At 46.2% G+C, this 14,091-nt stretch overlaps 1 protein-coding gene across 2 annotated transcripts in view; it reads right to left on the bottom strand.

The window, feature by feature from the left end:
- SDC2 (syndecan 2) overlaps positions 1-10,041 on the bottom strand; it is a 63,422-nt gene extending 53,381 nt beyond the window's left edge. Inside the window, exon 1 of one of the 2 annotated variants that reach the window (XM_081205237.1) lies at positions 9,460-10,041. In XM_081205237.1, the coding sequence (XP_081061363.1) occupies positions 9,460-9,519 (60 nt within the window). In that variant the 5' untranslated portion in view covers positions 9,520-10,041. The remainder of the gene's footprint in view (positions 1-9,459) is intronic. The other variant, XM_081205236.1, reaches the window with a different exon arrangement.
- Positions 10,042-14,091: the final 4,050 nt, after the last annotated feature.

The following is a 14,091-nucleotide window of genomic DNA, read 5'->3' as shown; positions in this document are numbered from 1 at the left end:
CAATGAAAAAGTCAACGTAGAGTAGAGTAGCTCTTGCTTCTATCTTTGTAAAAACTCTACCTACATCTGATCAGAAGAGCACATACCTGGAGATGACCAAAACCTATTTATTTCCTAAAATTTATATACTGCTTGATTGTAGAAAAAACCTCTAAGCGTTTTACAAAAAATATGTGTATGAGAAACGTACTGTGTAAAGTTTGCATCAAGAAGCAAAGGTTCCAATAGCAGCAGGGCCATCATAGCCCTAAATGTCAGATCCATTCAGAAATTATGCCTTTGAATCTTATTAACACAGATACACACAATCTTTTCATGATGAATACCGAAATTAAAAAAGAGTCATTACAGGTAAAGATACAATATTTTTATTAATTCTGATTCTGCAAAACTTAGGAAGGTGGAGAGCAGGATCCACCAGTTGGAAGGGATGGCTAATACCTTCCTCATTCATCCCACCCCTCTGGCCCGCACACTCAACACAATGAATAACTAAGAAGTCCCAGCACTGCAAACTACAGTGGTACCTTGGTTTGCGAACTTAATCCGTTCCGGAAGTCCATTCTTAAACCAAGGCATGCTTTCCCATAGCAGCAGGGGACTCAAGTTACAAATGGAACACACTCAACAGGAAGCGAAGCATGTTCTTATTCCAATGCAAAGTTCACAAACCAAAACACCTACTTCCCAGTTTGCAGAGTTCTTAATCCAAGTTGTTCATAAACTAAGCCAGGCTTCCTCAACCTCGGCCCTCCAGATGTTTTCAGACTAAAATTCCCATCATGCCTGACCACTGGTCCTGCTAGCTAGGGATCATGGGAGTTGTAGGCCAAAAACATTTGGAGGGCCGAGGTTGAGGAAGCCTGAACTAAACTGTTCTTAAACCGAGGTACCACTGTACTCTGATATTATTGCCTCCAATCTGGATGCCTTACCTCCAGTGCTGAGATTAAGAACTGTGAAAGGAAGGGCTCAACTACATACATACTGCGGACCGTGTACTTTAACCTGCTGTGGGTGGGGTGGGAAAGGAAGGATTTTGAGCCAAACAGCTGATAGAAAGAGCACCTTCCCTTCTCCAATATGGCCGCCCATGTGGCTCTTTTTTCTTTTTTTAAAAAAGCTCTCCAGGGAATCACATGACTGAGTATCATGCTTCGCCGGAAGAGGTAGCCAAGCCCACACACAGACTGCAACATACCCAGGATGAAGAACATGCTTCCTGTCCTTTTCAGCAACCCAAGTGCCAGGACCAATTGTGTTTTTTAAAGGTGCCAGTGACAACTAGGCACCTACATGTTTGTGAGATGGTGTGAGGAGAAAGCATACCGATGAGAATCCGTGAATACAAGTCAGTTAGATCATTAAACACTGCTGTTTATTTTGCAAAGTAGTATTCTATATTTTGAGTATCTGCCATAGGGATCCATGGTGAAGGTTCATGTAAATTGGGGGGAACACAGCTCCAGGGTTCAAATGCTGCCCTTCTGGGTCTCGAAATATGGCCCTTGGGACTATTTCTTGGTGACACCCCTCACCAGCGTTGCTTCTCACCCTCCTTGAGAGTTTCTGCCTGGTTGGGATGTGTCCCTGAACTCTGATAATGACGCTTGTTTGGTTGCTCCACCCACTTTTGCCTCTGGGCCCCGCCCACCACTGCAATGTGGCCCCCAAAACATTATGCGGCCCTCAGAACAAGTTTCCCCATCCCTGATGTAAACGAAAAGATATTAACCATCCTACATGTGTCTGTGCACATGTTAATAAATCTTTCATTTTACAGCCACCTTCAGTATTACAGATCTTCCAAGACACCACAGAATTGTTTTGAGCAGGAAGGAAGAAAAGAATGCAGTGTTGTGTATTTGTGTTCAACAAGGAAGTCCAACACAATGTTAACAATGCCATCCAAAATTAATTCGCTTTTCGTTGGAAACAAATGGGTTAATGTGCTTACGAGTGTTTTAAGAAAACCATATTTTTATTTTTATTTTTATTTTCATTTTATTTATTTATTTGATGTGCAATTTGTTCTTTACAGATTGCTTGTGCAATATTATGCATATATTGCTCATCATCTTATTTCACCCCAAGCAAACTCAGAATCTGCTTGTTGGAAGCAGATCCCTTAAGGTTTAACTCTCTGCACAGTCATTCTCCCCAGGGTTGCTTCGGAGAACCTGTGTCATTTTGAATATTGCTGTATTATGTTATTGTTCCTCAGGACTATAGAATTCAGAAAGCAACCATAACTATCATTACATCATCAAGGATTAATCTCTCTTTGCTCAAAAGGGGTGCAAAATGTGTTTCACTGTGAACAAGGAAGACTATGTTGTGCAATGTAGGTCTAGGAATAAATTACCAGCGCTACAGATGCAAACTCCTCGCTTGCCTTGTGAACTAAGGACACAACTAGGCAAGGTTTTGTTTGCAGAACAGCCTGAAGTAATTCTCCCATACTAGCTACAACAGGAAACCATGTTATACCACTTTAAGCAATGTGTCTTGAACCAAACCCAAATTGCTCACTCTTTATTTGCTGCGGCTGAAGATGAGACGCAAACATTTAAAAAGGGGGTTCTTTATGACTTCCATGCAAGCAGTCCCTTACAGGGGACTTAAAACAACCTCTCCATCTTCAAAGAACAACACAACCCTGTTTAAAAGAAACAGTCACATCTAATAAGACGACAGAGTGCTTTTCAGCAGCTACACAAGTGCTCCTTTATTCAGTCTCCGGATCACAACAACATAATTATTCGCCATAAGGAAAACATTTGAACTGGTGACCGGGAAAAGTTAACTCATTTTCCAGGGTAATTAAATAGCCGTTTAATTCTAATAATTTAATTAATAACTCATTATAGACGTGCTGCAGTGAAGTTAACCTTAAATAAAATAAGCATAGTGTGGTGGCTGTTCTTCTTTGCAAACTCTCAGAGAAAGAAAGGGAGAAAGTGAAAGAAATGCTATTAACGAGACACTATTTACTTTGCTTACTTAAAATGTTTATATTCTTCATTATATCACATTCACGGCAACTGATACACTACCATGGGAACCCCATAAATAGTAGTCTTTCTCCGTGCTTTGCTGCTAGTGCACACGTTACATATACAATCCAAGATAATAACCACAATTTTTACAGACGACTAGGTCACATCACTGTTTCTAAAGACCAACAAGGCCTCTCCTCTTAGCTAAGAAAGGGAGTCAAGAGTTGGATGGGTCTACTTGGCTACCTAGTCCAAACCCCTATTGGTTAAAGGAAATCTAGAGCTAGGGCATCTCCATTTGGTTCAAGTGGGACTTGCAACAAAATGTTGCAGCATAGAGTGCTCCTATTCAGGGTTGCGGCTAGCCATACCATCTTCTAGGCTACTCCAGTCCATTCCTTCTTCCCATTTTCCTGTAGGAGAGCTGGAAAAATCAAAATCACATTTTGAAACCAATGCGTCCCTCATCTAAAAGGCCTGGGACACAAATTTTCACAGCCCACTAGCGGCTATGGTGGCTCACTTACCAGAAGTACTGTATTCAGCGTTAACTCTGAAAGTGCATACTTGATTCTGACCAAACTAAGCCTCCTAGTGCAAAATATACACCAGGAGGCTTAGTTTGGTCAGAATCTATGATGCAATTGTCTTCAGCCTGAATCTTGCACATAGCTGATCTGCGCTGAACCTCTATTAGGTAAAGGTAAAGGGACCCCTGACCATTAGGTCCAGTCGTGGCCGACTCTGCGGTTGCAGCCCTCATCTCGCTTTATTGGCCGAGGGAGCAGGCGTACAGCTTCCGGGTCATCTGGCCAGCATGACTAAGTCGCTTCTGGCAAACCACAGCAGCGCACGGAAACGCCGTTTACCTTCCCACCGGAGCGGTACCTATTTATCTACTTGCACTTCACGCTTTCGAACTGCTAGGTTGGCAAGAGAAGGGACCGAGCAACAGGAGCTCACCCCGTCGCAGGGATTCGAACCCCCGACCTTCTGATCGGCAAGTCCTAGGCTCTGTGGTTTAACCCACAGCACCACCCGCATCCCATGAACCTCTATTAGAACTAGATAAAAAGAAGGTCCTGCGGGTAAGAACATCTGCTGAATAGTAATTCCATGTTTTTTTTATTGCATTGCCCTTCTTCTAGAATATTTGGGGGAAGTCTAAGCCCTTCATAACTCCAGCTGCACTGACCATAAAGAGGAGACATAAAACAATCTCTGCTACCCAGGTGAGAGTTCTAAGAATAAGTTCTAAGAATCTTCATCCATCAGTAGAACAGCTACATCACCACTGCACTATATATTTGTGGCTGACAAAATCACCTTATTACCTGCTGGGACTACTGTGCAACTGGAGCAAATGATCTGTGGTGGCAACGTGGAATGTTTTCAAGACATCCAAACATAGTTTAAGGGTAGGATGCCAGGAGCCACAACTGGGTCACCACAATTGATGGCTTTGTTGTTTACTGCAAACCTTATGCAGTTTTCCTTGTGAAATGTGCCCCCTTCATTTAACATACCACAGTGTCTATAATTCCTCATCTCTTTTTTGGGGGGGAGCAGCAAAAATAAAATAAAACACCTCCACTTCTACCACCTTTTTTTTCTTTCCGGGAAACTATTGATGAGAACTTATCTCTCCAAAAAGAAAAAATTAAAGGGGGGGGGGGGAGAGAGAGAGAAATATATAAAAGGATGTCACATGGAAGATGGAGCAAGCTTGTTTTCTCCTGCTCTGGAGAGTAGGACCTGCATCAATGGATTCAAGTTACAAGAAAGGACTAAACACGAGGAATAATTTTCTGGTGGTAAGAGCTGTTCAACAGTGGAACGGACTTCCACAGGAGGCTATGGGCTCTCCTTCATTGGGGACTTTTAAGCAGATGTTGGGTGGCCAACTGCTGGGGATTCCTTAGCTGTGTTTCCTGCAGATGTACAAGATTGCTCCCAACTCTACAATTCTATGACTTGTTGAATTGTTATCACGTTTATATCCTTCCATTGCTGCAAGGAGCTCAAGACGGCATACATGGCTCATGGGTCTGTCCCCTCACACCTCCATTTATCACCCCAACAACCCTTTGAGAGGGTAGGGTAGGCTGAGAGACTGTGATGGAACCAAGGTCACCCAGCAAGATTCATGGCCAGCTGAGAATTTTCACCCTTGTCTCCCTGGTCTAGTCTAACACTCTAGCCATTACATTACGTTGCATCAGATGGATTTGGGGGAAATGGTACTGAAACAGTATGATCTATTTACACTTTTGGAAACAGGAACTAACACTGCACTATAGCATCGCTGAATCAACGCTGCATGTCAGCTCAGATGTAGTCTCTGCAGAAAATCCACATGGTGCTGTTTTCAGTCTAAAAAGCTCCAGAGAAAATTGTAAAGTGCTTGTGCTGGGTAGCAGAAGACCACGCTGAATGCGTTATTCACTTGCACCATCAATTCTACAATCCATTTACTCTGAAGAAGCATAATTCATCTCAACGAGACTTCTATGTAAACACGCTTAATGTGTGCAGTCTTTAGTTCATCAAGAAAACTAGCACCAGGCCCCAGCTAGCCGAGGACTCCCCAAGATGACCGACAGGGCCAATGCAAACTCTTCCTTAATATTCACAATTCAGTAAGTCCAAAACTAGATTTGAGCTGTGCTGCTGAGCTATCCTTCCCAATTAATGTAATGAAGGCACTTTGTGGACCTATGCATGCCTACGCCTCTTTATAAATGGTGGGGTTGGACCTGCTTTCTTTATAGTCTTCACGGATTTTCAATACGATTGGGTTCAACACCATCCTTCTTTATCAGTCTTACTGCATCCAGACAAAAGGAGCAGGGCTACCAGCTCAGCCACTTAGAACTTAATGCAAAAAATAAAATAAAATATGAAAGTACTGCCAACTGCAGTGGCTCTTTCATGAATACCTTTTGTCAGAGAAACTCAAGATAATGACACCATTAGCAGGTGCATTAACTGGAAAATGAAGGTTTTATGAAGGTTTAGATTTTATATAGGGACGCGGGTGGCACTGTAGGTAAAACCTCAGCGCCTAGGACTTGCCGATCGCATGGTTGGCGGTTTGAGCCCCCGCGGCGGGGTGCGCTCCCGTTGCTCAGTACCAGCGCCTGCCAACCTAGCAGTTCAAAAGCGCCCCCGGGTGCAAGTAGATAAATAGGGACCGCTTACTAGCGGGAAGGTAAACGGTGTTTCCATGTGCGGCTCTAGATCGCCAGAGTAGCTTCGTCACGCTGGCCACGTGACCCGGAAGTGTCTGCGGACAGCGCTGGCTCCCAGCCTCTAGAGTGAGATGAGCGCACAACCCTAGAGTCTGTCAAGACTGGCCCATACAGGCAGGGGTACCTTTACCTTTACCTTTAGATTTTATATGAACAGTGTGGTGGAGAAATCCTAATGTACAAACATTTAAACAATTGTTCTTATACAGTGGTACCTCTGGTTAAGTACTTAATTCGTTCCGGAGGTCCATTCTTAACCTGAAACTGTTCTTAATTTGAAGCACCACTTTAGCTAATGGGGCCTCCTGCTGCTGCCGCACCACCGGAGCACGATTTCTGTTCTCATCCTGAAGCAAAGTTCTTAACCTGAAGCACTATTTATGGGTTAGCGGAGTCTGTAACCTGAAGCGTATGTAACCTGAGGTACCACTGTACTGCCATTGATCAAATGGGGGGGGGGGGAAGCAACTACTACTAATTAATACCATGCCCATTTTATGAAGAAAACAAACACTGAAAGATGTCGCCAATTAAGATGATCAAATCATTGCATTCAGGCCAGGAGACGGGCGCAATGCAGTAATAAGCACATTTAGTCGGATCTTAAGTGAGTTTCCTTAATGTAAATTCCACCAAGTTTACTGGGCTAACCCACAAAGTAGGAGTGCTGTCCAATTGCAATCCTATGCACACTCACTCCATCATGTGGTTGGTCCAGGCTGTGTCATATGTATTGGTGGAGATATTCCTAGGGCTGCAATCCCATGCACATTTAATTTGGAGTTGGCTGCAAGTCCTATTTAACTCCAGAAAACTTATGTGAATATTCATTATCAGGCTACCAGTTTTGGAAACTCATGACAGCAAAGTCAAGCAGCTCAAAGACATCCAAAACATTTTAAAGAGGAAGGAGGGAGAAATCAGCAAACTCCACAATTAGTTCCTATATACACTTTCTAACCACAGAGAAGTGCTTATTTCATCCTCACTGTAACTTCTGAAAGGATACAGGATTGCCTGGAATGCTTCTCAATGATACTAAGCCAAGCAGAGACAGGACCTCCCCTGCCCCCCACTGACAGTACCCTAGCAAGCAAGCACACACACACACACACAGAGAGAGAGAGAGAGAGAGAGAGAGAGAGAGAGAGAGACCCTGTATGAGCAGAGAACAAGATACTAAACCCACATCAAAATCCTTAGGCGAGGGGGAAATCTCGTATTATTATCAGATTTCAGCTTGGCTTCACCATTATTATTCAGTAGTTTTGAAGCCTGCATTATGCATAAGGGGAATAGGAAATGCAAACAAGCTACTCCAGAGAGAAACTCTGTGCTAACTGCAAATTCCATAAATTCAAGGTATGCTGAAGTACTTCTAACCTTGAACACCAGAAAGAGAGGAGTGGGGAAGAGGATGTAATACAGCCAGAAAAGAGCACAAGATCTTTTTACATGAGGAGTTTCAGATATGCTGAAGTGATGAGGGAAGAGACCACAACATATATTGTTCAAGATCTGCAGCTGAACCTCCCAGTTCTCGAGGGATACAAGCACTTTCAGCAACAGAATCCTGCAGGGATTCGAGCTATTTTGCAAAGAGTAAAAGATTTTCCCTCACTTTTCCATGCAAGGGGGTGGAAAGAAGAGTTTTTGATTGCACAAGGACCAGAAAGGCATTCGATTCTTAAATGTCTTATCGTCAACAATTAAACTCCACTATATGTCAGAGGCAGAAGGCAAGAAGGGAAACCACCAGCCTTTTCCGGGCACCCTGGGTAAGCACCATAGCTACAGCCCAGAGGAATCCCTGGCTGGTTTCTAAACTTAAAGAGAGCCTGTTAGTCAACTCCAAAACAAACCCCAAGAGGGAAAACATTTCCCCAATTCCATTCTAACGATCTATGCAACGTATCAATCCCACAGGTCCAACCAGAAAGCTTTGCTGGGGATGGATGTAACTCTTAAGTCTGCTTATAATTTATTTTTATTTTTGTTGGGTGGGGAGAAGCTATCATATAGCGAGCTTCTGACCAAATCCACATTTCAGTTCCAATACATCAAACTGAACTTAAAAATTGTCTCTGGGATTCTCACCCCTGCCCCCCCCCCCGCAAAAAAACAATGATCACAATTTGAATCACCATCATATCATGTTCTCCTGAGTCTTCCAGGCAAAGTGAACAAACTGAAGCCGCAGCATCGGAGGTCTGAATCAATTACAAACTTTTTTCCTACAGTGCTAAAAAAGCAGCCACACTCTTGTCTCATGCACCCACTTTTTTTAAAAAAAGATGCCTTTTATGGTGCATTTATAACGTTTTCCCATCTCTGCATTTCGGTTTAAACCATTATATTCGGACATTTTTTTTGGTACTTTATTAAAAAAAAACAAAGGAGGCGCCACCCAAACAGAGCATCAGAAATGCAGCACAAGGTTTTGTCAAATGCCTCTTCAGGACGAACATCCTTCAATGCAACAGCCTGGCCCCAATTCCAGGAAAATCACTGCTTGGTGACATACAATGGACTGCCCTCTCTCCTTTCCTCCCACCCGCCAACCCCAGTCTCGCATATCAGCACCGAGGATCCGAAAGACCAAAGTGCCCCTTTCCTGCTCGAAAAGTTTTGATCTTTTGCGAATGACCTCAGCAAAACTTCTGCGCAGCAGATGTGAGAACAGCGGGGGCGTCTCATCCTTCCTCCCGATTGAGCCGTCGCCCCCACCCTTTCCCTCCCCAAATCGGGGCCGACCCCTGGGCTTCTAGAATCGAGGGGGGGGGGCTTTTTCCAAAATAGACACCCCCCCATCTCAGATGGGGCCAGCGTGACATTCCGTGCTGTTGGCTGCCAGCACTAACTAGCGGAGCGGGGAGGGCAGGAAAAAGAATCCTCGAGCGCAGAGGGGAAAGTGAAGCGAAGTTTCTGCAGGCGCTGAAATAGCCAGCGGGGCTTCGCTGCCTGCACGAAGCGGGAGGGGGGGTTGTTTATCCGCACCAGTTGACCAAAATGCAGCAGTTAGGGGGCATCGGGGTTGGCTGCAAGGCTTGCGGGGTGGCCGGCTGCATGGAATGCGACTGAAAGCGGGGGGGGGGGGAGAGAAAGGAAGCTGCCAGTATCGATTCGTCCCACGGTTGCTCCGCTTCTCCCTCCCGCCCACTCCTCAAAAACAAATCTTTTTGCAAGAAGAAGAAGAAGAAGGGACGTACCGTCTCTGCCGAGACGCAGGCCGCCGAGGCGAAAGCAAGCAGTATCCACACGTTCCACATTATTCCCGGGGTTGCAAGCGGTGGCTTCGAAGGACCCGTCCCCCCCTCCACAAAAAAAGGAGAGCGCGCGCTGGAGAGGAGAGATTCCCAGGCAGGTCCTGCGAGTAATCCTCCTCCTCCTCCTCCTCCCCCCTCCTCGCCGGCAGAAGCGACGGGCTCGCGGGCTCCCCCTCTTCCCTGGTCTCTGCTCCTGCAGACGCCGCTCCTCCTCGCTCGCTTCAGGGAGGAGTTGGCTGGCTTGTGGGGAGCAGAAGGGGAAGGGGCTGGGCTGGTGGGCTGCTCCGGACTGCCGCCGCTCGCTCGCCTTCGCCTCCTCGCCGCTTCGTCGGACTCAAGCCCGTCCCTCTTTCTCTCCCTCGCGCCGGGTCCGGCCAAGAGAGGCGCGCAGGGCAACGCCACAAAGTTTGGCCGAGGCGCCGGAGTTGTCCGCGGGGAGAAGGGAGCGGAGCCTCGGCGGTCGTCGTCGCAAGCCGCGCTCTTAACTCGCCGTTTTTCCGCTCGGCTTTCCTTTCCCAGGACTGTGCGAGCGCGACTCCTAGTTGAAGCCTGAGGGAAATTCCTGCAGGATTACGGCGCGGATTGGCAGGTCGCGCAACCAGTGGGAAGGAGGGGAGGGGAGGCGCGCGGGGCGCGCGGCGGCAACCCCGGCGCTGCTTGGTCCCTCGCAAAGCCAAGCTAATCCCCCCTCAGAGCCGCCGCCCCCTGACCACGTACAGCTCTCTCCACACACACACACACTCACTCACACTCTCCAGCTCCCCTCGTCCAACCTGCCTAGGAAGGCGCAGCGTGGGGGGTGTTCTGTCTTCCTTTGCTGAGTAGCGTCGTGCAGACGGGAGAAACGAGCTCAGGCGCGCGCGCGCGAGAAGCCCACTCCCCAGCAATAAAATATTTGATGGGCATTGCCATTCAAAATAGTGTGTGCGCGCCACGTCATGTGATCGATTATGCTGGGTGGGGCTTACCTGGTTGCCCCCCCCCCCCGCAAAAAAATATTTTATTCAAGTTGGCACCCCTGGAGAGAGAGAGAAGGAAGCAGTGCAGTGCAAATCCTCAGGTTGCCACTTACTCCTGAAATTTATGAACAGGTACCTTGGCCCTTCCTGCCAACCTAGCAGTTCGAAAGCACGTCAAAGCGCAAGTAGATAAATAGGTACCACTCTTGCGGAAAGGTAAACGGTGTTTCCGTGCGCTGCTCTGGTTTGCCAGAAGTGGCGGAAGCTGTAGTCGGCCAGTAAAGCAAGATGAGCGCCGCAACCCCAGAGTCCGCGACTGGACCTAATGGTCAGGGGTCCCTTTACCTTTTACCTTGGCCCTGGGATTTTGTACAGCTTTTAAGTACTGGTCTCAGGAAACTTGCCTGGGCTACACAGGGCTGGCCTATCATGTAGCAGATTGAGGCAGCTGACTCGGGTGGCAGAATCTGAGGGGCGTACCTCGCTACCAGAGAAATGGCGGTGGTGGCTCCCAGGCTCTGGCAAGATCTTGCAAGATAGCTGGAACCTGGAAGGCTCAGCTTACTGTAGCACCGGACCGGCCCGTTTCACCACCTGAGGCAAAGCAGTAAGGTGCCTTGCACGTTGCTACAGTATTTATCTACCAGAAATCAAGCAAACTGCATATTCATAATTATATGGTCTTACAGGGGTTGGGAACTGGGTGTATAAAAGCACATTCTGTTGCATGTACAGTGGTACCTCGGGTTACAGATGCTTTAGGTTAAAGACTCCGCTAACCCAGACTAAACTGCGGGAGGCAGTGGAAGACAGAAGTGCCTGGCGTGCTCTGGTCCATGGGGTCACGAAGAGTCGGTCATGACTAAATGACTAAACAACAACAACAACCCAGAAATAGTACCTCAGGTTAAGAACTTTGCTTCAGGATGAGAACAGAATTGAGTAGCGGTGGTGCAGCGGCAGTGGGAGGCCCCATTAGCTAAAGAGGTACCGCAGGTTAAGAACAGTTTTAGGTTAAGAACGGACCTCCAGAACGATTAAAATTCTTAACCCGAGGTGCCACTGTATATCCGTTGAGTCTAATGGTTCTTATTCCCAGCTGCATTTGGCCCTTAGCCCCATTGCATGTGGCCCTCTGTGAGCAATCAGTTCAGACTTGTGTTAATGGAGTGAGAGGGAGATCCATGCTTTGTTTCAAACTCCACCCACCAGTGGCTGCAACACCTAGTCGACTTCCCCAAAGGATAAAGCTTCCTCCTACCTAAGAGTTTCAGCCTGAAGGAACGTCCAGCTAAACCTGCTCAATGATTATAATCATTTAATAAGGTCCTCCTCTGAGAGCCTCACCTTCAACAGGTGATGATGAGCAGGATAGGCTGTCTTGGAGTCGTGCTCTCCCCAGGAAGATGCCAAGTACCTTTTCCACGCTGCGCACTGTGGATCTATGGAGCTTGCTCCCACAGGAGGCAGTGATGAGCACTAACTTATATGGTTTTAAAAGATGATTGGAGAAATTCATGGAAGGGTAGGGTATCAATGGCTACTACCCATGATGGCTATGTTCTCCCACCATGGTTGGAGGCAGTAATGCTTGTGCTCAGGTCCTGCTTGCTGGTTTCCCACAGGCATCTGGTTGCCACTGTGAGAACCTCTCGGGTAGAAAGGTAGGTAAAGGTAAAGGACTCCTGGATGGTAAAGTCCACTCAATGACAGCTATGGGGTGTGGCGCTCATCTTGCTTTCAGGCTGAGGAAGCCGGCGTTTGTCCACAGACAGCTTTCCGGGTCATGTGGCCAGCATGACTAAACTGTTACTGGCGCAACAGGACACCGTGATGAGTGTCACAGTGCACGGAAACGCCGTTTACCTTACAGCGCTACCTACTTATCTACTTGCACTGGTGTGCTTTCGAGCAGCTAGGTTGGCAGGAGCAGAAACAGAGCAACGGGAGCTCACCCTTCCAGTCGGCAAATCCAAGAGGCTCAGTGGTTTAGACCACAGCGCTACCCGCTTCCCTATCTCAGGTAGAATAGTTATTTCCTCCTAGACTTCTCCTTGACATACCACTTGCCTTTCTCATGCATAGGGCTTTTTAAGGCTGTGTGTGTGTGCATGCATTGAATCATGTGATAACCCATTTGCATTCTAAAATGGTATAATCCCAGCAGAGCAATGCTGGAGGGTTTTTTTTCTGAATTTGAACAACTTTTATTTATTCAGAAGTGTGCATTTTAAATGGGAAAGTTCGCTCCCTTTTTATTCCACATTTCCATTTAAGATAAAGCTTACTTCAACAATTGATGGGCATTAATCTCTGTTGAAAAATGACTGGCAAATTATTAGAATTAAAGGATTACTTACAAAGTATTATTAAATTTTGTAGGATTTGAAAGATGTAAAGGCATTGGAATTTACAATAAGATGAATGGAGTTTTATTTTTAATACCTGAAGCCTCTTTTTCAGTGTATTTAAATCTATGGGAAAAAATCCATTATATTGCTGCACTAATGGCATTGGACACTGGTTTTTGTTACAAACAATCTTTGCTGGAAATTGAATCATTCCTACCTTTGGTGGAAGTGAAACAAAGAAAAATCAAGAAAATAATATATATTTGTTTTCTAATCGGTCCCACAGTTAAAATTCTGAACCAAGGAAGGGATTGGGGTAGAAAAAGGCATAGGAGATTGGTTTGTAGTTTGTCTATAGCAGATATGGGGAACTGGTCATTGGTTTGTGGGATCATCAAGATGTTAACCAGACTGGAGGCCCTCAGGATGTCAACCAGATTGGAGGTGGTTGAGATGCAGAGGGAAAGCAAGTGTTCTGAGCTCTCAGTCAGCAGTTCTATCACAGACAGGAGTTCCTCACTGCGAAGCCTATGCCTTGAATATGTGGTCCTTCTGGATGCCCTCCTCACCAGAAAAAGGCGTCGTTCTTTTATTGGAGGCTGCCATTCAAAGCGAGCCTGTCTCCTGTAGAGTGGCAACATCAGTGTTGAGCATTTTCAGTTCACGGTCAATGATGGTCGTATTCAATGCATTTTTCCCCCCTCTTAAAAAAATGTTTAGGGGTACTCTCATTTTCCTAAGCATATTGAAATACTGCCTCTTAATGAGACCAAATTTAGATTCACAAAATGGAGCCGTTGAACAGAGGTTTGGTGGACAAGCCAGACACATGGTCCTGATGTTCCAGCTTGCTAGATGCAAGAGGGTTTATTTCTTTTCTTTTTTGCCTGGTGCAGTAGATCGGTCCACTTGTTGAGTGAAACTCAGAGCTCCAAGCACCCATTGAAGCAGGTAGACAATGGCAGGTCAACACTTTATTGACTGGGGGATGCCCAACTTAAGGCTGGTGGAAGCTGGCGAGAGAGACACTATGACCTCTCCCACCAACCAGCCCAAGAGATATTCTCCAAAATACAGCAGATTTGCTTTCTTCATAGGAACGTGGCAACCATTCATTCTTATGGAAGTGCACTTGAGGCTAAACCTCTTCCCTGGCAAACATTAAAACCTAAACCTGCCCCATCTAGGTTCTTCTTAGTCACACCAAACTGTGGTGTAATCTCAGAACACTGTGTGTGTGTGTGTGTGTGTGTGTGTGTGTGTGT

This window comes from Podarcis bocagei (assembly GCF_964188305.1).
Source record: "Podarcis bocagei genome assembly, chromosome: 8".
NCBI classification, from domain to species: domain Eukaryota; kingdom Metazoa; phylum Chordata; class Lepidosauria; order Squamata; family Lacertidae; genus Podarcis; species Podarcis bocagei.
The sequence above is the reverse complement of the archived record's forward strand: the minus strand, read 5'-3'. Positions and strand labels throughout refer to the sequence as shown.